The following is a 23,367-nucleotide window of genomic DNA, read 5'->3' as shown; positions in this document are numbered from 1 at the left end:
CATGTTCCTGCTCTGTTCTCACCCCAGAGTTGGCATTGGACAGCACTACTCTGTCTAGGTGTTATAGAGGTTTATGACACTGTCTGTGTCTGCCATGAATAGAGAGGCCATTGTGGCCTGGAAAGAGCCAGTCCGTTTCAGTGGCATGCTTTATTTGCTAACTGGTGCATAGGGTGAACTGAAAGAGAAGAGATTGACTTTACTACACAGTGCGGGTGTCAATGTTTATTTCCACATTCTATTCCTGCTTTTAATATGATCTGTACGTCTGTTAATCCAGTAGCAGAACGGCTGCCGTAAAAGTACCGTTCTGAGAATTGTGACAAAACTAGCATAGTGTTCTCCTTTTCACTTTTGTTTACCCTCATTGATTTTGGCCTTCTTAAAAGGATTTCCTTTGTAAACATGGACATCAAGAGAATATCCTGATAGACTAGTAAAAAGGCCAAAGTTCAAAGAACAGTCTTGATTAAATTGAACAAAAACAGGCAGGCATAGAATAACAGTAGAATACAAATGCAGTTTCACGACATGGTGCTAATCCAGACTGTCACGCTAGGCAGAGCTTTAGACAGTGCTGTTCAAAAGCACAAACAGAACCTGGGAAACTGTCAGTACCATTTCCTTTGTAGTATTTTAATGTCGAAGAGTGTACTCCACATTTTCCATAGCATTATTCCACTGTATGAGGATGATGACACTGATATCAGCTGCCAGTTCAAATCAGTCAGAATACCCAGTATTCATTATTGAAAAGGTGTCCATACGTTCAGTACTTGGCAGAAATGAGATTTTGTAGCAAAGACACGCCATGTGTGACAACACTGTCTGCAGCATGGCTCTGCTCTCTGGGCATCTTAAATTAGGATAGTGATATGACCCTGCTGAAAATAAGTTAATGGACCAGGGCGCTGAATCTATGGCCAAAGAGGCCTCACTGAGTTGCATTGCCTGAGTTGCACAATTCTATACATTTGAGTCCATTTGTTTTTTCCTGCACTCTGCATAGTTTTAAGAGTCAAATTTCCCTTGGAATAAACAGCACTGTTGCATAGAGGTTTGAACCGCTCCTAGACTGTTAAGGACAATTAGAATATAATAGCTTTTTCCCCTGTTGAGCGGGATACTATTCTGTTGTGGGCTTTAGCCTGGTAGTGGCTCAAACTGAGAACCTGTCTTGAGGAATACTCCAGAAAACTAATCATGTAATGTTGTCAATGTGTCTGCAGAGCTCAGTTGTGAAACATTGTGTATCGGAGGTAACCTTTGAGGAAAGAAATTGAGAACAAATTACCAAAGAAGGAAAAAACAAATACATACAGTACAGAACCAAACATGGCAAAATGTGTACTTTCATCTATTATATACACCAACAAACAAAATATCCCCAAATTTTTTTTTTTTTACAAAATATATATATATATTCACATCATGTTGCATAAATATCAATTGGAATGAGGTCAATGAAACCGAAGACCAGAGATCTCTCCCAACTGGTCGAGGGTCAACAGGTTTAATAACGAGTCTAGAACATGCTCATTGGAGAGTGGAACTCTGCAAAGTGAGATCACTTGAAAAATGCAGAGATTAGTCATTTAAAATATAGCATTTACGCTGACACATGAGCATTTTTAAATACGTTGGCTGGGTGAGGAAGGAAATATGACCATTTGGGGCATTTAGAAAAATGCTAGTAAATTAGCATTCTCAGTTCACATGTTGAGTCCTAAATGTCCTAGAGGTAACTAACATGTACAGAACAGTAACAGCAGCAAAGATTGGGGTTTGATGAGCCAAAAATGTCAATGCAACAGAAGATGCATAAAGTAAAAAGGAAATTATTACCAACTACTTGGCAAAGGTTATGGAGTGTTGCGAAGGTACGAGGGAAAAACACAGATTGAGGAAGGTCAATGTGACTAATAAAAGGCAAAGAGACCAACTGTATACTGCCACTACTGTCGAAGTCGGAAGTTTACATACACCTTAGCCAAATACTTTTAAACTCAGTTTTTCACAATTCCTGACATTTAATCCTAGTAAAAATTCCCTGTCTTATGTCAGTTAGGATCACCACTTTATTTTAAGAATGTGAAATGTCAGAATAATAGAGAATGATTTATTTCAGCTTTTATTTCTTTCATCACATTTCCAGTGGATCAGAAGTTTACATACACTCAATTAGTATTGCCTTTAACTTGGGTCAAATGTTTTGGGTAGCCTTCCACAAGCTTCCCACAATAACTTGGGTGAATTTTGGTCCATTCCTCCTGACAGAGCTGGTGTAACTGAGTCAGGTTTGTAGGCCTCCTTACTCGCACACGCTTTTTCAGTTCTGCCTGCAAATTTTCTATAGGATTGAGGTCAGGGCTTTGATGGCCACTCCAATACCTTGACTTTGTTGTCCTTAAGCCATTTTGCCACAACTTTGGAAATATGCTTGGGGTCATTGTCCATTTGGAAGACCCATTTGCGACCAAGCTTTAACTTCTTGACTGATGTCTTGAGATGCTGCTTCAATATATCCACATAATTTTCCTTCCTCATGATGCCATCTATTTTGTGAAGTGCACCAGTCCCTCCTGCAGCAAAGCACCCTCACAACATGATGCTGCCAGCCCTGTACTTCACGGTTGGGATGGTGTTCTTCGGCGTGCAAGCCTCCCCCTTTTTTCTTCATACATAATGATGGTCATTATGGCCAAACAGTTCCATTTTTGTTTCATCAGACCAGAGGACATTTCTCCAAAAAGTACGATCTTTGTCCCCATGTGCAGTTGCAAACCGTAGTCTGGCTTTTTTTATGGCAGTTTTGGAGCAGTGGCTTCTTCATTGCTGAGCGGCCTTTCAGGTTATGTCGATATAGGACTCGTTTACTGTGGATATAGATACTTTTGTACCCGTTTCCTCCAGCATCTTCACAAGGTCCTTTGCTATTGTTCTGGGATTGATTTGCGCATTTCGCAACAAAGTACGTTCATCTCTAGGAGACAAAGTGTCTCCTTCCTGAGCTGTTTGACGGCTGCGTGGTCCCATGGTGTTTAAACTTGCGTACAATTTTTTTGTACAGATGAACGTGGTACCTTCAGGTGTTTGGAAATTGCTCCCAAGGATGACCCAAACTTGTGGAGGTCTACCATTTTTTTTCTTGTGGAGGTCTTGGCTGATTTCTTTTGATTTTCCCATGATGTCAAGCAAAGAGGCACTGAGTTTGAAGGTAGGCCTTGAAATACATCCACAGGTACACCTCCAATTGACTCAAATGATGTCAATTACCCTATCAGAAGCTTCTAAAGCCATGACATAATTTTCTGGAATTTTCAAAGCTGTTTAAAGACAGTCAACTTAGTGTCTGTAAACTTCTGACCCACTGGAATTGTGATACAGTGAATTATAAGTGAAATAATCTTTCTGTAAACAACTGTTGGAAAAATTACTTGTCATGCACAAAGCAGATGTCCTAACCGACTTGCCAAAACTATAGGTTTGACTCCAACCTAAGTCTATGTAAACTTCCGACTTCAACTGTATATTGAGTTGAAGAGAACATGCTGGAATGAAGGAGAATGTTGCTCAAAACAGGGCTCATTAAATAGTACAGAATATTCTGAGCATAGCGGATAGAATTGTGATGTATAGAACAGGCCCGTTTTCTATCGTTCCCGTTTTATACCGTACATTTCTGACTGTCTTTCTGAACGTTCTGTCCTGTTGAATATTCCCCCAGTGAGCTGTGAATACATCCTAAAGATATAAACAAACCCTCAAACTAAGGAAACATTCTCTTCTGTAGTGTACGTGTAAAGAAGCTTGGAGTCAGAACGTAGACCACAGAGGGCTCAGCCTCGGCCCTTACTGAGGTAGTTGATTGGGTGGATATGAGCTAGCCAGAGCAGAGACCCATGTTGGCAGCGTGAGACAGAGAGAGTTGTAGCTACTGGTAAACTCCAGCGACTGGGCTAGCAGAAGGGACCAGAGGTGAGGGAAAGAGCTATGGGCTACGTGACTCACTTCCACCACTGAAGGTCCATGTGCAAAAGATGGAAGGGTGTAACTGCTCCCGTCACAATGGGCTGCTAAGTCAAAGTCTGCTAGCCCGCAGAACAGAAAATCTCTTGACAACATGCTTTATCAATATCATTAAGTGAAACATTCTTGACCCTGCTCTTATTTCCTGCTAGTCTGTAATAAATTAATGTTATTTGTTGACACAGGAGTTTGGGTATCAAGTCGTTGGACACAGAAGCTGCTGGAATTTCAACCAGCATGGAATGGTTCCATCTGTGACCATGGCAACCCATAGGCGTAGTGGAGTAAGTCATTGTAACTGTTAGTGGTCCAGTGTGCTGCCCCCAGTGACCTGGTCCTGCTAGGGCAGCTTCATGAAGAGGCCGTTGTCTAGAGAGGGGACAGGCATGGGGCAGGGGAACTGGAACAGGCTCATGTCTGCCGTCAGGGCGGCCATAGCAGCTGGGTCATGCTCTATCTGACCTCTCAGGGAGGGGTCGATCTTCTCCAGCCGCCGTTTCAGTCTCTTGGCCTCTCTCTCACGGATCAGCCTGGCCTGCCTCTTATCTGGCGTCTCGTTGGCCCTCTTCATCCGCATGGCCTCCCTGTCGCGCAGAAGCCTCCGTGTCCGTTGCTCCTCTGTCTCCTGCAGCCTCTGCATCCGCTTGGCTTCGCGGTCCCGCAGCCTTCGCAGCTCCCGCTCCTCGGGCGACTCGTGCTCCCGCTTGGTCTTCTTGGCGGAGCGCTCGCGCTCTAGACGGTGCATGCGTGCCTCCACCGGCTCGTTCTTCCTGCGCATGGCCCACTTCCTCATGGGAGACTGGGCGTCCACCAGCTGCTGGTAGGCCACACAGCTGTTGCACACCAGCAGCACTCCGGCCGGGTGCACAGGCATGGGGCTCAGGATGTCTGGCAGCAGGGGTAGGCCTGGTGAGGGGCTGAGGGTGTCAGGGAAGGAGGGGGGCGAAGAGAGGAGGCTGTGGTGCAGCGAGGGGAGTGGGTGGCTTGGGAGGAGTCCGGGACCTTGGCCATGGTTGTGTCCTTGGTTGTGGCCGGGGTTGTATCCCGGGCCGTGGTTGTGTCCCGGGATGTGGCCTGTGCCTTGGTTTGGGCCGTGTCCTTGGTTGTGGCCGGGCCCGTGGCCGTGTCCCAGGCCATGACCAGGGTTGCCCATGGGGCTGCCAGAGAGAGACCGGGACATGGAACAGTTCTCATCGCCGCTGCTGCATTCCATACTGCTGCCTGTGTTCAGGACCTCTCTGAGCTTCTCCCTGTGTAGGGGGGCAGAGACGTGAGTAGTTACAGGACACAGCTGTTACAGGCTAGCTCAGACAGACAGCCTAACTCTCTAAACTCTGTAGATAACCCATGTCATTGTGTCTGTGAAAGGCTGAAGCACTAAACTAGGGTATAGGGCTGAAATGAGGTAGTAGTGGTGCAGGTCCCGTGTGGCTCAGTTGGTAGAGCATGGTGTTTGCAACACCAGGGTTGTGGGTTTGATTCCCACGGGGGACCAGTACGGGGGGGGGAAAAAAATTATGAAATGTATGCACTCACTGTAAGTCGCTCTGGATAAGAGCGTCTGCTAAAATGACAAAAAAAATAAAAAAGCTAAAATGAGGAGGCACAGACCTATTGAAGTTGTTGGTGTCGGTGAAGCGTGTCCCACACACAGCACAGTTGGAGAGGCGGTCCTCAGAGTGGATGAGAAGGTGGCGCCCCAGGGAGCCTGGCGAGCTGAGCGCGCGCCCACACACTGGGCACACGTAGTTCTTACTGCTGCCCATCAACGATGTGTGCTGCTCCACAGAGAGACACAGGGGGGGAGAGAGATGGGGATTTATAGTCATTTAATTAGGTAGACCACAATCGTTTTCTTTGTCAGTGTGTTCTATAAGCAACATAAAAAAAGTGAGGGCAAACCCCAACAGTGCATATCTAAAAATACACATATCTACAATTGTGGCATAAACATATGTGGTTAACACTACACCATCATGTGAGAAAGTACACAATTGGAAGGAGAAGGAAGTGGTTGCTGGTAAATGTTTCATTCTAGCTCAGTTACAAGATACTGGCATAACGTAAAACAGGATGAAACATCCAAACCTTAGGTTTGACACATAACCCAGCAACTGATCACATGACTGGATCATAATTATCCTTCCCTCTTTAGTGTAGTGATGACAGTATCTCCTAGGAGGTTTAAATGTGATTATCTACCCCAGCACATTATCCCCCTGATCCAACCTCTGAAGCTAAGGAGGCTTTGGCCCCGTCTGAATACTCGGTGCCATGGTGGGCTGTCTGGTACTGTACTGTCCTCACCTGGTAGACGTGTGTGATGAGCTGCTCGGGGCTGCTGAACTCCAGCGTGCACAGAGGACACACACAGCTGTTCATCAGGTCGGCCCCCTCCTCGCCCTCCTGAGAAACAGAGGCATCAGTACTACTGTACACTCAGATACTGTGGATACTATGTAGAGCAACCATACAGATCTGTTTCATCAGTAATATGTATGCTAATGATTGTGTAATAATACAGTAAGTTATGTAATGGTGGTTCTGCCTACACTGAGAATGTAGGGCAAATATTAGAAGAGGATTTCATGTGTACATCTAAAGGGTGGATATGCTCATCCTCTCTACAGTACCTCTATGGCTGGTCCTGGGAGCAAGAATCCTGAATGGTAGGTCATAAGGTTGTGTGTGTGTGGTTGTGGTGTTGGGTGGGTTGAGGGTGAGAGAGAGAATTACCCTCAGGCCCACGGTGACTCATTGACTGTCACTATGACACACTGTATGACTCTGCCATGGTTGTGAATCACACCACACAACCTGAGATGCTTCGGTTTCTGGGGTCTGAAGGTGTGAGGATATTCTGTAATCGCCAGTTTACAATTGACTAACGCAATTTATTCAGACGTATTCTTGTGCTGCATCTCTCTTTTTGTAGGATTATTGAATAACATAATTCTGGAAATGGACAGTGCGGGGTGGGGCAATAACCTTTCTACATAAGTCTAGAGGGCCAGATGACCCTGAGATCTGTAGAACACTATCAAATCAGGAAGGAAATGCATGTGTGAATCAGCAACCAGGCAGGCCCGCACTCAGTGGACACACATGATAACAGTACTAGGAGGAGAGAACACCCCTCCATGGCTAACCCTGACAGGGACACTCACTTCTTTAACTCCCCTGTGGTGTGTTCTTTTGGTGGAGGTCATGTGGTCATCAGCTGAGGTGTTGGAGGATGAGTCGTGGTTGTCCAGGTCGCTATCACTGTCTTCTATGGAGGCAAACACAGCCCTATCAATATAGACAACAGAACACAGAGCTAGTCATATTCTCTCACGACACCCCCTACAGAGAGTATATCACATTACGGTCAGGGAAATGCCTACCTGAAATGCTGTCCTGTTGGGAATTGTTGCTGTGGCATTCACTGTCCTCAATGAAATCGTCCCTGCCATCCATGTTAATAGTGTGGAGGGAGCCTGCAAAGCCGGTGCTGTGGAAGGGCCCTGTGAACAGTCACAGGGAGATGATAAGACCATCAGAGGGAGGGGTGGCCCAATTTAACTCTAGGCAAATCCATCTGATTTTCAAACACTTAAAACACAGAAGCCAAATGCGGAAACTATGGATACAACTTCCTTATAATTCATATGCTCGCCACTAGAAATCCCTGCATTAGCATGTTTCTTTTCGCTGATAAATCCTGAAAAATACACCATATTACTGGCCTGCTAATGTGCCTGGACCTTGTAGACTAACAGCTGAGAAAAAACCCAGAACTGATCCAAATGGTTGCCCAATCAGGCAGGCTACATGCAGTAATTTCTAAATGAACATTTAAAAACACTAGGCTTTTGAGCGTTATTCAAATGACTTAGGCTACTCACTGTAGTTTACACCCAAGACTAGAGTTTTGTACTCAACTGAAAACAATAACATTCTTCATTACATTGGGTTGTAGCCTAGGTAGGATACATTTCTTGTCCCTAAAAAACTGAAAGAATAGGGTAGGTTTTCCAGCTGGTACCAGGGGACTGGGAGGGAGAGGACTCAGCACAGCCTCAGGAGCACACGGTGTAGGCTACCTATGATTTCCTGATCTGATAAACTTATTTTTCCTTTCGTAAAGTGACTGGATATATTCACTGCCGTATTAAGCCTAACATTGAGCTTATGAATTATGAGCTAATATGCATATGTTTCTAATTTAGGAGATCTACATCCCAAACCTGTCTGTCTGTCGCGCAATTACGCACCTAGGGTCTCTTCCTATTAAATATCGTGGAGTCCCAGAAAAAGCCAGACTACAAAAGCTTGCTGGACACTTATTTTCTTTAGCCTACTAAATGAGCCTATTAGAGGAGAGTTACCTGCTGAATGTAAAATAGGCTACAGCATTAAGAACAGGCAGGGAGTTGGAAAGGAGAAGCCCATATGTTCCTATGGTAGGCCCATCTTAACACTGGGCTACATCCTGACAGAACACATGAGTGGCCTGCTTATGTATCTTTCTGGACCTTCTAAACTGTTGAGAATAGTCCCAAACTGATCCAAATGGCTACAAAAATCAGGCCTAGGCTGTAGGCATATGCAGTTTATTTTTTATTTTTTTACAAAATAGGACGAGGTTATTCAAATTAGCCTACATAACAGGGACAATAATTGTGTACTCAATTGATAACAGTAAAACTTTTCTTGCACTGACTGGTAAATATTGAGCTTCTTACTTCGGCTACACATTACTAGCCTCTCTTCCAGCTGTTCTCATTCACAACAGGCTATAGCAGGGGTAGACAACACTGGTCCTGGAGTGCTGCAGGCACTTCATGTTTATTATTTAATCGACCTGGAGGATTAGGTGTGTTGAATTTAGTCAATCATTGAACTGATCAATTAGCTCAGTTGGTCAGGTGTGGTGCCTAGTTGGAACAGAATCCTGCAGTACCTGCGGATTGTTGAGGAGAGAAAGTGCATTGGTGTGATCACTTTTGGCCGGTTATTATGATAACACTGATGCATTGCAAATAGTTGCACAGGACAGAGAGATGAGCAGTGAAAAATAAGACCCAAAGAAATTGACAACCATTAGAAAAATGGAAATCACTTGCAAACCCCTTGAGCAAAGAGGCAATGACATGCTGTAATAGATGTGCAGGCAATTTGTTGTTGAATTGCTACATTTAAATACAGTAGGAGTTACTATATTGTTTTACATTAGGCCTACATTGACGTATTATTTGCAGTCGTCACTGACAATGAACAGACCCTGAAAGTACCGAATGGTCTGAACCAGTATCTCTGTGTTAGAGAACTCATAGTCACCTCATTAGGCAGCGTGCAGTAGGATGCATTGATCTGTTCACTGACCAGGTGTAGGACTTCAGAACAATAAACGTTCCTCTAGTGTGGATGCTCACCATGTGTTATAGTTATGTAGCCTATAGTTTCTCATTATAGTTATGGGCTTGGTGCCTGGCCCTTAACTCTGACAACACAACTAACGTTATTATCACAACAGAACTAGCCTAGTAGGTCTCGCTAACAGAGAACTTGAATGAAATAAATGTAAACTTACGCTTATATACTCGTTTACTTGACTTTTAAACTGAATCCAAATAATTGACTCTGGCTAATTTGCCACCGGCGAGCTGCAGTAGAGAAGTAAAGTCGAATCCATCACTTCCGTTGTTTGGCTGTGCCCATAGCAACGTTTTAAAAATAAGGCTGGATACGATGGGTAAATGTGACCACTACATGTCGACTTTCTTCGTTTTTTTTATGTTCTTGAAACGCAACACACACAGACGCAAACAGGACGCAAATGAACATCTTAAAAGGCATCGGTAGATGTAAATTAATACACAAATAAGAATAGAATTGTATATCTTAAATGACAGCGTTTGGGAATTTGGTCATATAACCTTGAAGCCCATTCAAAAACCAGAAGATCGAGGAACCAAGGCAAAATGGGTGGTCACTTTCCATCATATTCTTGATTGAGGCTATGCTCAATGACATAGAAAAAAATGATTTTTATTAATTTGATATAGAGTCAGGTGTGTATAATATATTGTGTATGATATATTACAAGACAATGCAGGAAAATACAGCCAGTAGACAAAGCCTTGAGGTAAAACGTGCTAGGCATAGGAATGACAGCCCTGGAACAGAAGATTGACAGGTCAGTAGTGCAAGGATGAGCGTGATCATGAAGTCAGGGGAAGACATTTCTAGAGCACAGACCTGTAATATTTAACATGGAGGGCATACCAAACACCAGAGAGCCTGGTGTGTAGCCTGTACTTCAGTTACCTGGTGTAGGTGCTGACTAGCCACAAAAATCCAAGCAATCACACATTGTCTACTGAAGAAAGTGCTTCAGATTAGAATAGCAAGCCTATCCAGCATTAAAGGAGCCGTAGCTACACACATAAACCCAGCATAGCTGCTATAATACACTAGTACAAGACGGTTATAGAAACACAACAGAATACATTAAAGAATTAAACCTTAAAACAATCATTCACCTAGCCTATATGCAGTTGACAAGGATGCTTTCATATTCACTGACATGCCAATATAATGCTGCATCAACACATCGCAGAAGCGCACGTTGACACATGCACACACACACAACCAGACCCCCAATTTTCACAGAAGCAGAACGAACACACACACACGCTTATCCAGGCATGCTGCAGTCCCAGGGGGAAGCAGCCTGCACTCCTTTCCAGTAGCAGCCTGCAAGGCAGTGTTTCTCCCTCTCTCAGTACCACCCACACACTGCACAGCCTGGCTCACCCTCTGTCCTCCCTGCTCATACGCAGCTCTGACTGTTCTATATCCATACCAGCAGCTCTGAGGGGGAGGCCAATGCCTCATACCAACGGAGCCCATATGTGTCTGCTTAAACCCCTCACATGGCGCTCAGCATTTTACAGCATCTCTGCTCATTGCATTCGTATCCCATTTCCCCTCCGATCTACACCCAAGCTTGACACGGTTGGGATGGGAGCACAGGACCTCTCCAGTTGTTAGTGACAGTACACTCATTCCTGAGGACCTCTCCTGTCATCAGTATCAAAACAGGATCAGTATAAATTAATGGGAGATTTCATTTATCATTTTTATATATCTCGAAGGTAAAAATATATATTTAAACTGCAACAGTTTAGGTTCCATAGCCCTCCAGTTATCACCCTCTGCTTCTGAATGCAATGAATTCCCCCCCCCCCCTCCCTTCCTGTCCAGTCTTTCCATTCAGTGTGATGGAAGGAAAATCTTTCATCCAGTTACCCGAGGCTGGCAGAGGTAATTACAGTAACACACCACTGAGGATCATGGTCTGTGTGTGAGAGGGTTGAGGAATATTCTTCAAGTATCATTTTTTTTTTTACTCCCCTCTAATCTTCACAGGGTTGTCATTCCTGCATTAACTTTTTAGCGGAGTATATAGGATGTGAAAATAGTTTGGAAACAATCTCCATAGTGATCCAGGCACTCATTAGCATTGGTAGAGTGGGTCTGAGTGTTGAACTATGAACTGCTACAACAGACTGGCTCCACGGCACACAGCCAATGATTGATGTGAGAGCTACCCATCCCCCACTGCTAGGGTCTGTCTGTACATCTGTCTCTCTTCTCCCTCCCTCCCCATGTCTCTGCCACTCTGATGTTATCTCTGAGTGCGTGTCTGTAGGCAGGAGGTGACGCAGTGTCTGACCGAATCCAGACAAAGACAAACTCATCAGCCAACAGACACAGAGGGAGAGAGGAGGAAGGGGGGACAAAACAAAACAGACAAAAGAGAGAATGCCAAAACTCTACTCAAACACTAAGCAATGGGGCTCCTGTTGAATTCAAGCTCCCCTCTTTTTTACCCACCCTCTGCTTCAACACACACAGTCACACAATACTGTCTGAGTCTCCAGGAAGTGCTGGGGCCCCTGCCTTCCATCTGTGTTCAGGCACTGTGGTGTTCAGGACCATGGGAATGGTGAAACACAGACATCAGCTAATCCCAGACTCCCAGATCATTTCTCACTTCACCTAATTGACAGCCTGGTATTTAATTAAGGCAAGGAGGACACCGCCATCACCCCTTTCTCCAGAATCCCTCCCTCTCCACTCTGCTCTCAGACAATTAACACAAAATGACCCATCTGTATGGCTTCCTCAAGTATGTGTGTTGTGAAGATGATACATTATAGATCCACAATGAAGACTATTCTGATACAACCTGAACGCATGCTATCAGAACAGACCTGTTTATAGTCACCAACCCTTTCAGGGCTAATGAGACTTCTAACAGAGCTGCTATGCTTTCCCTCTACCCCAGCCATGATTGGCTCAGACAGGCCATCTGATTAGTTTCCCCATGCTGGTAATGTCTGTGCTCTACAGAGGGACATTTCACATCAGTTCACGACACACACACACACACACACACACACACACACACACACACACACACACACACACACACACACACACACACACACACACCACTTTTAAGGATTATAATATTGTTTAATTCGATGGTGGGTTAAGAAAATGGCCGATTATCATTTTATAAACTATGTGGTATGTGGGTGTGAATTTGTCTTGGACCAACTGTATGTGGTCATAGGAAAGTGCTAAGGTCTGGTTCATTCTGAGGGTAATAAAAAAAACAGTTGTTATTTCATAACTATCAGTCAGAAGTAGTATGTGAAGCTTGTAGACATCACTGTAGAAGCCCCCCAAAAAACACTTTAGGATTGATAATGCGTGTTGTTTTACTATACTGTGTTTGAACAGCAGAGTTCTATGGACCAATAAGTCTAGAAACACACAATGCATCCTTACTGTGTTACTGTTTCCTGTGACAGATGATGTTATTAGCATATAGGGATTATTGAGGCCATTAGAGCAATACGTATTTCAACACCATATTTAAACAAACTACACTCGCCTGCCTACCTACAGCACCCGATGTCACAGGAAGGCCAAAAATATCATCAAGGACAACAACCACCCGAGCCACTGCCTGTTCACCCCACTATCATCCAGAAGGCGAGGTCAGTATAGGTGCATCAAAGCTGGGACCGAGAGAATGAAAAACAGCTTCTATCTCAAGACCATCAGACTGTTAAACAGCCACCACTAACATAGAGGCTGCTGCCAACATACTGACTCAAATCTCTGGCCACTTGAATAAATGGACTTAATAAATGTATCACTAGTCACTTTAAATAACACACCTTGAATAATGTTATCCTACATTACTCATATGTATATACTGTATTCTATACCATCTACTGCATCTTGCCTATGCCGCACGGCCATCGCTCAGCCATATATTTATATGTACATATTCGTATTCATACCTTTACATTTGTGCGTATAAGGTAGTTGTGAATTTGTTAGATTACTTGTTAGATGTTACTGCATTGTCGGAACTAGAAGCACAAGCATTTCACTACACTCGCATTAACATCTGCTTACCATGTGTATGTAACCAATAAAATGTTATTTTATTTTGAAAAGGACCCTAAAGGCTACATGGTCACCTCACTGTATCGTTGGGTTCGATCCCCTTGGGTGGACTTATGCGTCCTCAGGCATCCAGTAGCTTACACTGTGAAGGATCATCAGGCCAATACATCATGCTCTCAGTTTGACCTTTTAGCATGCATAAGAAAAGGACATCATCATCATCACCACCATCAGTAGAAATGTTTGTCAGGCAACTACACAGCTACCAAACCTGTGGTACCTAGCCTATACCAGCTCTGGAGTAGTCTCCCATTGGAATTGGAGGAATGTTGCTTGCAGATAGCCAAAGTAGCTAAAGTAGTCAGTGACACTGAAAAAACACCCTCCCCTAAGCTGGTGACTATGACAGAGACAACAGCACTCATGGAACAGAAACTTAAAAATAGAGAAATAAAACGTGTTTTAGTGCAATGCCAGTAGTATGACCGACATTGCTTTTCTCCACTGGTTCTCTATCTGAATCTGAGACTTCAATGTGGAGAGCTTATCCAGAGAAACAGAAAGTACACTCAAAGCAAAAACATGTTGTACCTAGTTTAAAACTGACATACGAGAGACAACATCTTAAATGGATTCTGAGACCAATAAGGGTGAAATCTGTCCTACTCTCAAGACTAACATTGACATTGGTAGGCTATATCATACTCTCAAAACAAGAATTGAAAACAGGGACCAGCATGCCACAGCAGGTTTTCATGCTGTCTCAAACAAAGAATCTTAAAAACCACCAACATAAGCGCCGGTAAACACATGGAAATAACTATCTGAATAGTTTCCCTCAGAGAAAACGACCTGCGCATGCAATTGTGAGGTTGTCATCTCCATACAAATATCATAGTATTAGTTATTAGTAGCCTAATAATGGTTAATGATAATTTGTTTGGTTCAAAGATAGACAGTCGTCAGTGTCACGCGCGTTGATTCAATGGATCATCAAAATTATTAAAATATTGCCGTCGCTCCACATAGGTTGAACTAAAACATTGTATCAGGCGCTTGTATCAACGATGGTGATTGACACATTGTCTTGCGGTTCACAATTGCAACGGTGGCGAAAACAATCGTCTAGTTAGATGGATGGAAATGATCCTCCTCACTACTTTTCAACAAGTAAAAATGGCATTTACAATATCTGAGATACCTACAATTAACTTTGAAGGGGTTGTTCTGTTTTCGCCTGGACATATTATCCCCCACTCCCGGTTGGAAAAAAATCGAATCTCCTCCTAGCCCAGACAGATTTGAAGATTCCCTATGCAATCCAGCTGTATTCCGTAAAGGGACTCCCTTCCGGGAGTACAACAATAACACTTAAATTATTTTAAATAAATAAAATACCCGATGATCAAAATGGTTTGCCAGGCAGAGACGAACACAGCTTACACCATTGGTGAGAGTCGGGGTCATTTAAATGAATACAAAACAAATAGCCTAAATAAATAAAAAATAAATAAAAGCACAAATGGCTTGGTTACAATCTGATTCACTTAAATTTAAAGCACTCTCCAGTCGATCTAGATCTTTTTTTCAAATGATAGAAACTGCGATAGGGTCCTATCCAACTCGGCCTGAGATGTTATTTGCTCAGCAGCCCTGAGCAGCTCCGTTGCTGTCCCTTTGCCAATGCACTGCAGCGATACATAGGCACAGCTTCTTCTTCTTCATCGGTTATAATGAAGTTCGCACATTTTGTTTGCGCATGCCGCCATCTACTGTGCGGTAGTGCGTGGTCGATCATGTACATTTTTGTAATACAAAAAAAAAAATGAACCACCAACTAACCCTACACCCATCTAATTTTTTTTAATTTTTTTTAATTTTTTTTTAATCACCACCCCATTCCACTACTTTGACCCTAACTGATCCAACACCAGGCCAACGGCCTGGGAGGACAGGACTCTCGTTCAACACACCTTTCATAGTAAAACCTTCCACACCCAAGTACTGCCACCACAACGTCTACTTTCTGTGATTTACATTCCATTTCTGCAGTACAATTTAAAACCATGGCAATGAATGCTAAGAAGCCAACCTTACTGAAGCACAAATTCAAATCACTCTGTCTATCCGTTCACCACGCTCATGCCGCAGTACTGCTTGCAGAACACGCACTGATGGCCTTTTTCCAATACCCATCTTCTGTTCCTTTGCCCAATTTAGTAGTCTGGCTATCTCCGGCCTCTCCATGCTCCCAAAATGTGCCACAATCGTCAGCCAGGTCTCCTCGTCATCCATCTTAGCAAACAATCTCGGACTGCCTCCCTGACCTTGGTATGGTCTTGATTTTCATACCACAGGTACAGCTGATATCTATGTTCACAAAATGTGCACCGCATTATGGGATGTTCAAAACATTTAAGGGTAGATAACCTGTGATGACATAGGAGCAGTGGACTACTGTCAACAATACATACAATAAAACATTGAGCCTACTTCTTTCTCTCCTCATTTTGTATATCATATTTTAATATTACATATTTTTTAAGGATTTTAGGCTGCATGTTAGGTGATTTTAAAACACACTGACGATTTTAATATTGTGAATTTGAAATAGGCCTATATTCACAAAGCCCCCCAAAAGTAACACAATTTACACCAACTGATTCAATGACAGGGTTGCAAAATTCAGTCTGCGCCATCTCCAACATTACGTGGCACGTCGTGCACTTCAGCCTCTACCAAGAGGTCTAGACCTTTATGGTACAGGTGGTACTGCACTCGAGTCACCCCATAACCACAGCATTGCTGGTTCAAAACCTGTTCCAGCTGTTTGCTCCGATTTTGGAGAAGGGAAGTCCCAACTGGCCGGGCTTGCAGCTGGGTGGTTTGCGACTGTCAAACACCTTAGCTGTTACACTAAGAGATCAGAATCTTAAGGTCGCTACACCCTACAACCTTCCTCGAATAGTCTGGCTCGCACTTCTCTAGTTGCCGTGCCTGCACCCTTGGGGCACAGGCGCAAATCGGGGCCATCCCATTTCTGACACCAGTGTAGCGAAGTCGGAGTGGTACCTGGGACCTTGCCATTAGGCCAAGAGATCCTAAACTATTTTGATGAGGTTGCTAGGTGTTGGGTTAGAGCACCTACACTACTGGTACCAGCAGTGGGAAACCCATGGTTTTTCTGGCCTTTGATGGAAGTTTTCCCCTGTTCACATTCTGGTTTGTGCATGGGATACTTTTCTGGAGAATATAGTGCCTCCAAGTATGGGAGTGTACTATTGCTTCTACCAAGATGTCTGGACCTCTATGGCACATGTAGTAAGTAGTGTGCTTGTTGGTCCGAACCTGGTGACGCTGGTTCAAACACCCCTCCAGTTGTTCTTATTCAATCTATGTACAGTATATTTTCAGATGGCAGAAAGAAATGTATACTTCCTTTTTTAAAAAGGAGAAAAAAGAAGCTACGATGAAGCCCATGTCCTGATTGAACTTAGTGCGGAATTGTCTGTAAAGTACACTAGATGGAGCCCACAAACCTCACAAATGTCATAACATTACAAGTTTGACGTCATCACTGACTGCCACGAGGTGAGCCGTGCGGACCGCAGCACGACGTTGATAGAAAATATTACTCATCCGCACATTTCGGACACATCTAAATACAACAAAATAAGATACAACAAATAGCTACCTAGCTAGGTAGAACACCAGCCAAGCAACATAATCATATTGTGGCGTGCTATAATACCAATACTCGAAGCGTGCATTAATATCTCTAAACGTCTCACAAGTGCAGCTAGAACGGCAGGCATATGCTACCTAATGGGTTATTTAGCTAGCTACTAGTAGCTATAGCATTATTGCAGTGGTAAAATAAACATGTTCGTATAACCAAAATGCTTACATACATACCAGCAACCCATGTTACTCACTCAAATATCACATAGCAGTGTCGAGGCTGGTGGATTTGCTAGCTAATTGAGAGTTATGCAAATAATTTGCACGCTCGCCTGTTTGAGGTCTTCGTTCCTTTCTCATTCCACAAACGTTGAAGTTTAGTTTTTTTCGGTGTAACCCTCCGCCTGCGGTAGAAGTGCTGAGGCTAGGAGAGCCACCATTTTGAATGTCTGTTCTGTTCCTCCCTCCGTCGCAAATAGAGAAGATTCCAGCTATTTTCTGGTATAAATACGGCTAGTGAGTATAACTTTATACAAATATGTCAGTTAAACATAGTTGTTTATTTGGATAATAGCTGAAATATCAGCGCGACTGTCTTAAACCGTGGTGACAATAATCCATGTTGGCGCTACATGATCGGAAGTGAGGCTGCGCTAACCAGCCAGTGTACCGGGGTTGTCTGTCAGAGAAGCGTTAGCCTGGTGTCGGCTAGCTGGTATGCTTACCTGATATGTACTTGCGCGATCTTTAACCTTAGGAATCTGTTTTTATACATAACTTGTACTTGCTTACACGCCTTCAATGTATGTCAACATTGCATTTGGTTATTTGCTGTGTAACTGAAACGAGATGTACCGGTAGGTATGTAGGGCAAGGTAGTTATCTAGTTGTTAGGTAGCTAATCCTACTAGCTAACTAACTTGCTAGCTAAGTCAGTGCGATGAAGGCCTCTTCGTGATTGCGTAGCTAGCTATGCTCGGGTATGTCCACTTGCTAAAAGGGTTTACTTTAGGTCTGAGAAATTAGAAGGCTGTAATTGTGCCATGCTCGCCCTGAAATGGCCTCTACTCTGACGTTAGATTGCTACCTTGTTAGTGCCAATGCTAACTAGTGGTAACGTGACAATGAATAATATATTTGACAGGTGTGGTTAAATGTTAGTAAAGTATTGTGTTCAAGAGATGACTAGCAATTTAACTCATTTTCCGTGGGCTTGTGATCTACCGTAGCAAGCTAGCCACCCTACCCAGCTAACGCGTTACTAGCTAGCCAGCCAGCTACTTGGTATGCGGAATGTAACTATATACCGACCGTTGGTAAGGACGTGTAAGTTACCTTGCTAACACCTTTAGCTAGCCAATTATCTTAGCTAAGTAGCTAACTAACGTTAACTTAGCTAGCGCAATACCATGATATGTTCAAGTTGAACTGTAAGGTATACCCACTCTTCAAAAAATGTGTGTGTTATACCTAGCTTGGGTGTAACTGTTGTACAGTTAGCTTATGCTGTTTCTACGTGGTTGCAATGAAGTCAAGGTTACTAACGTTACTTTAGCTAGCTAGCTCGCTACTATGGTATTGTTGCCACTTAACGTTAACTAGCTAACGTTACCTACAATACTCACATACTGGTTGTGTGGGGAAGTTACATTGAATGTTAATATGCTATTATGTCAGATGTTTACACACCTCGACAAGTGTCAATTATTAGGTTCTTGTAGCAAACCTCTTTCATTTCTTCAGTTGTGCCATACCCCAGACTTCATTGACCTATATTAAAAAAGGGTTATTATGCCACCTGCTTCACTTGTGATTATTAGGCTATTTATGTGCCATTACAGCCATTGGGTTGTTTATTTGAGCTTGCTGCAAGTTCTTAAAATATTTTTCTCCTTTGAATTGTGATTTCCTATTTCCCTTTTGTCACCTCTTCTGTCAGTCAATTCTCCTGAAGTCAACATCGGTGTCATATACTCAAATCGACTTGCTTTTTTCATTGCATGTTATTTGTATTTGCATTAAACCAGCTGACAAGTGCCCATGTTTCTACCTGCATTTTCAGCCTATTCAATCAAAGCTTTCTGTCTACAGTACACATATATATTGGTAGGTCAATACTTGGCTAAACCATGTAGGTCCAATGTTTTGTATAAATGTTGTCACACTACTTGCAGAATTGTTTTTTGTTGGAATGGAGGTAGCAGCCTGCTGTATCTCAATCTTTTCATTCAAAGACTCAATCATGGACACACTTACTGACAGTTGTGGCTGCTTTGTGTGATGTATTGTTGTCTCTACCTTCTTGCCCTTTGTGCTGTTGTTTGTGCCCAATGTTTGTACCATGTTTTGTGCTGTTGTGTTGCTCCCTTGCTTTGTTGTTTTCGCAGGTCTCTCTTTATGTAGTGTTGTGATGCGTGTTTTGTCCTTATATTGTATTTATTTTTAATCCAAGGCCCCTGTCCCCGCAGGAAACCTTTTGGTAGGCCGTAATTGTAAATAAGAATTTGTTCTTAACTCACTTGCCTAGTTAAATAAAAACACTACCAATTAAATATCTTGGTGAGAGCTTGGCTGAGCAGTGACAGCAAAATGAGTGGCAAAGAGAACAATATGCTGGGATATTGTGATGAAAGGAGCGGTCCCTCTACAATGGTGGCTTCACAATTGTTTCTGTAGCTTAATGAACGTCACCTGCACAACTTTGGTTAAGGAGGAAGTAAATTGTGGCACATACTCCAGTTGCTGTATTATTGAATATTGTCGGTTCTCAATTGGAAAGAGCCTCATTGATGGTGTGTGTTATCTCTGGATTCTGGACATTGGAAATTTAGTAGCTTATGTCCCCAGTGGACTCTTCCGTGTGAGGTTTTCTCTTGCTACTGGTTGCTAGGCTCTTGTGTATCTTCCAGTCTCAGGAGAGGAATGGGCAATTCCATTCACTCAGGAAATCTGCCACAGTTGGTGTCAGATATGATCCCTTCTGTGGCTATATGAGGGTGTTGATAACATTCAATATATCATTATTATGTCTTCCTTTATGCCCATTTTGTTCCCAAAGCAGTCTTAAATAACATGATCAAATGCATCAGTATGCATGTGGAGGACAATAGCCTAATTCAACTGGGACAGGAATAAGTTCAGGGGAGTTTGAGATCCTCCCCTTCTAATTGATCAGGATAATTCCTCACGTCAGTCATTCCATTTGACAGCAATGTTTTTGGCTTGACCAAATGACACTGTGTTAGCTGTTCAAGCTCCTGTGAAATATAGCGGGGCAAAAATCTGTAGCGTGGCCACACAGCCGAACAGTACTGTTTTTGTCCTGGGAGAGTAAGGCTGAGCAAAACTGATGTTGGTGAGTGTGTCTTTGGTGGTTGCTGCCCAACAGTTCAGCAAGTGCAAACTTTCTCCACTTGTGGTCTTCCTAATCCACCTATTGTGCTCAACCCGTCCTCTGTCGAGACCAAACAAATCTTTTGTGCCGTCTTGTCTTTCATGTTGTAATTTATAAAAGAATGTGTGCCTATAAAAGTGATTGCAATGTTTTAGAACAGACATTTCATAAGTCTTTGTTAGTCTAGCAGAGACTGGATTTTCCAAATGTGTTGTGTGCGCACACTTAGGAGCACATAGGCTGATTGGGGTCTTTAGTTACTTGTCAGATGTTAGTCACAGGAAATATAAGCCTTTGTTTTGCTTGAGTAATTAAGCCTAGGTGACAGGCCTTTTTATGACAGGCCTGAATGTGTGTTATGATTCATACATTCAAACGGATTGCTGGACTACAGGGTGTGATTTACTTGTTGCAGTTAATTGTACTTTCTTGTGTTATCTGGGAGTGACGGAGGTTGCTAATACATTGTGCCTAAGAAGATCACCTCTTAGCCATGTACAATTTACCATGGGTTCTCATCTATGTTGGCCAGTTTCCGTTTGAATGGGAGGGAGTCCGAGTCCCCCTGCTCTTCTGGAATGTACACTGGCCTTCCATTGCACTTTGATCACTGTGAATTCTTACATTATCAACATACTGGCTTGTGCAACTATGCTCCTTTCTCTGCACCTTCCTTGATCCATTTAATTTCCTCCAGACTCCACGGTCGGGCTGGACGATATGGCCTAAAAATCTATTTATTTATTTTTCAAACATATGGAGATTCACAATGTGTACATTATATGACAAAGTATGTGGACACCTGCTCGTCAAACATCTCATTTCAAACTCATGGGCATTAATATGGAGTTGGTCCCCCTTTTGCTGCTGTAACATCCTCCTCTCTTTTGGGAAGGCTTTCCACTAGATGTTGGAACATTGCTGCGGGAACTTGCTTCCATTCAGCCACGAGAATTAGTCAGGTCGGCCACTGATGTTGGGCGATTAGGACCGTCTCGCAGTCGGCGGTCCAATTCATTCCAAAGGTGTTCGATGGGGTTGAGGTTAGGCCTCTCTGCAGGCCAGTCAAGTTCGTCCACATTGATCTAGACAATCCTTTGCTGTATGGACCTTGCTTTGTGCATGGGGGCATTGTCATGCTGAAACAGGAAAGGGGCTTCCCCAAACTGTTGCCACAAAATTTGAAGCACAGAATCGTGAATGTCATTGTATGCTGTAGCGTTATGATTTCCCTTCACTGGAACTAAGGGGCCTAGCCCAAACTATGAAAAACAGCCCGAATTTATACACCTGTCAGCAACGGGTGTGGCTGAAATAGCCGAATCCTCCTAATTTGAAAAAAGAAAATGGTTATCTAAATACACTTTTGTTATACAATTAAAGGTCAAACAGTCAGCAATAATCTAATGGATTGAGGACTTGTGAAGTTCTACCTAGGCTAAATTTAAACCTTCCACAACCATAAGACCCACTATTTTATAACAACAATAGTTTAACCTGCTTTTTTGCTATCACTAAACTGTCTTTCAGGTCTATGAAAATGCCCTTTTTTTAATTGAATGTGAACCATGTATAATGTACAGTTGAAGTTTACATACACTTTTAGGTTGGAGTCGTTTAAAACTTGTTTTTCAACCACTCCACAAATTTCTTGTTAACAAACTATAGTTTCGGCAAGTCGGTTAGGGCATCTACTTTGCATGACACAAGTAACTTTTCCAACAATTGTTTAGACAGATTATTTCACTTATAATTCACTGTATCACAATTCCAGTGGGTCAGAAGTTTACATACACTAAGTTGACTGTGCATTTAAACAGCTTGGGAAATTCCAGAAAAGGATGTCATGGCTTTAGAAGCTTCTGATAGGCTAATTGACATCCTTTGAGTCAATTGGAGGTGTACCTGTGGATGTATTTCAAGGCCTACCTTCAAACTCAGTGCCTCTTTGCTTGACATCATGGGGAAATCAGCCAAGACCTCAAAGAAAATGGTAGACCTCCACAAGTCTGGTTCATCCTTGGGAGCAATTTCCAAACGCCTGAAGGTACCACGCTCATCTGTACAAACAATAGTAGGTAAGTATAAACCCCATGGGACCACGCAGCCGTCATACCGCTCAGGAAGGATACGCGTTCTGTCTCCTAGAGAATAACGTAGTTTGGTGCGAAAAGTGCAAATCAATCCCAGAACAGCAGCAAAAGATCTTGTGAAGATGCTGGAGGAAACAGGTACAAAAGTATCTATATCCACAGTAAAACGAGTCCTATATCAACATAACCTGAAAGGCCGCTCAGCAAGGAAGAAGCCACTGCTCCAAAACCGCCATAAAAAAGCCAGTCTACGGTTTGCAACTGCACATGGGGACAAAGATCGTACTTTTTGGAGAAATGTCCTTTGCTCTGATAAAACAAAAATAGAACTGTTTGGCCATAATGACCATCGTTATGTTTGGAAGAAAAAGGGGGAGGCTTGCACGCCGAAGAACACCATCCCAACCGTGAAGCACAGGGGTGGCAGCATCATGTTGTGAGGGTGCTTTGCTGCAGGAGGGACTGGTGCACTTCACAAAATAGATGGCATCATGAGGCAGGACAATTGTGGATATATTGAAGCAACATCTCAAGACAGTCAGGAAGTTAAAGCTTGGTCGCAAATGGGTCTTCCAAATGGACAATAACCCCAAGCATATTTCCAAAGTTGTGGCAAAATGGCTAAAGGACAACAAAGTCAAGGTATTGGAGTGGCCATCACAAAGCCCTGACCTCAATCCCATAGTAAATTTG

The 23,367-nt window shown here is 43.1% G+C and overlaps 2 protein-coding genes across 12 annotated transcripts in view; one reads left to right on the top strand and one right to left on the bottom strand.

Annotated features, from left to right (window-relative positions):
- Window positions 1-210: 210 nt before the first annotated feature.
- On the bottom strand, window positions 211-17,579 carry LOC106587332 (zinc finger protein 821). 9 transcript variants are annotated; one of them, XM_014175630.3, is made up of 6 exons: window positions 17,442-17,579; window positions 7,416-7,535; window positions 7,197-7,320; window positions 6,337-6,435; window positions 5,641-5,807; window positions 211-5,279 (listed from the first exon to the last, which is right to left on the bottom strand). In XM_014175630.3, the coding sequence occupies exons 2-6, from the start codon at window positions 7,451-7,453 to the stop codon at window positions 4,370-4,372; spliced, it is 1,338 nt and encodes a 445-aa protein (XP_014031105.1). In that variant the 5' UTR covers window positions 7,454-7,535; window positions 17,442-17,579; the 3' UTR covers window positions 211-4,369. The 9 variants fall into 9 exon arrangements, with proteins under 9 accessions (XP_014031105.1, XP_014031100.1, XP_014031102.1 ...); XM_014175625.3 differs by having other exon boundaries at window positions 7,197-7,300; XM_014175627.3 differs by having other exon boundaries at window positions 7,197-7,297.
- Window positions 17,580-17,585: 6 nt separating this feature from the next.
- Window positions 17,586-23,367, top strand: part of ap1g1 (adaptor related protein complex 1 subunit gamma 1) — a 29,288-nt gene continuing 23,506 nt past the window's right edge. The window contains exon 1 of one of the 3 annotated variants that reach the window (XM_014175619.3): window positions 17,586-17,703. The gene's annotated coding sequence lies outside the window, so the exon portion shown is untranslated. Of the gene's footprint in view, window positions 17,704-17,883; window positions 17,903-23,367 lie in introns of those variants that run through there. The other 2 variants (XM_082957786.1, XM_082957787.1) reach the window with 2 other exon arrangements.

Source organism: Salmo salar, chromosome 11 (assembly GCF_965601325.2).
Source record: "Salmo salar chromosome 11, fSalSal1, whole genome shotgun sequence".
Lineage (NCBI taxonomy): Eukaryota > Metazoa > Chordata > Actinopteri > Salmoniformes > Salmonidae > Salmo > Salmo salar.
Note: the sequence above shows the minus strand (reverse complement) of the source record. Positions and strands in the feature narration are given on the sequence as shown.

Bases quoted from the DNA above. Each gene is read 5' to 3' on its own strand.
- LOC106587332 (XM_014175632.3), bottom strand. From the start codon at position 14,751: ATGTCCAGGCGAAAACAGAACAACCCCTTCAAAGTTAATT. The intron at 5,808-6,336 runs GTGAGGACAGTA...TCTGTGGAGCAG, and splicing joins TCATCACACACGTCTACCAG to CACACATCGTTGATGGGCAG. The intron at 5,280-5,640 runs GTCTGTGCCTCC...CCCCCTACACAG, and splicing joins GACACCAACAACTTCAATAG to GGAGAAGCTCAGAGAGGTCC.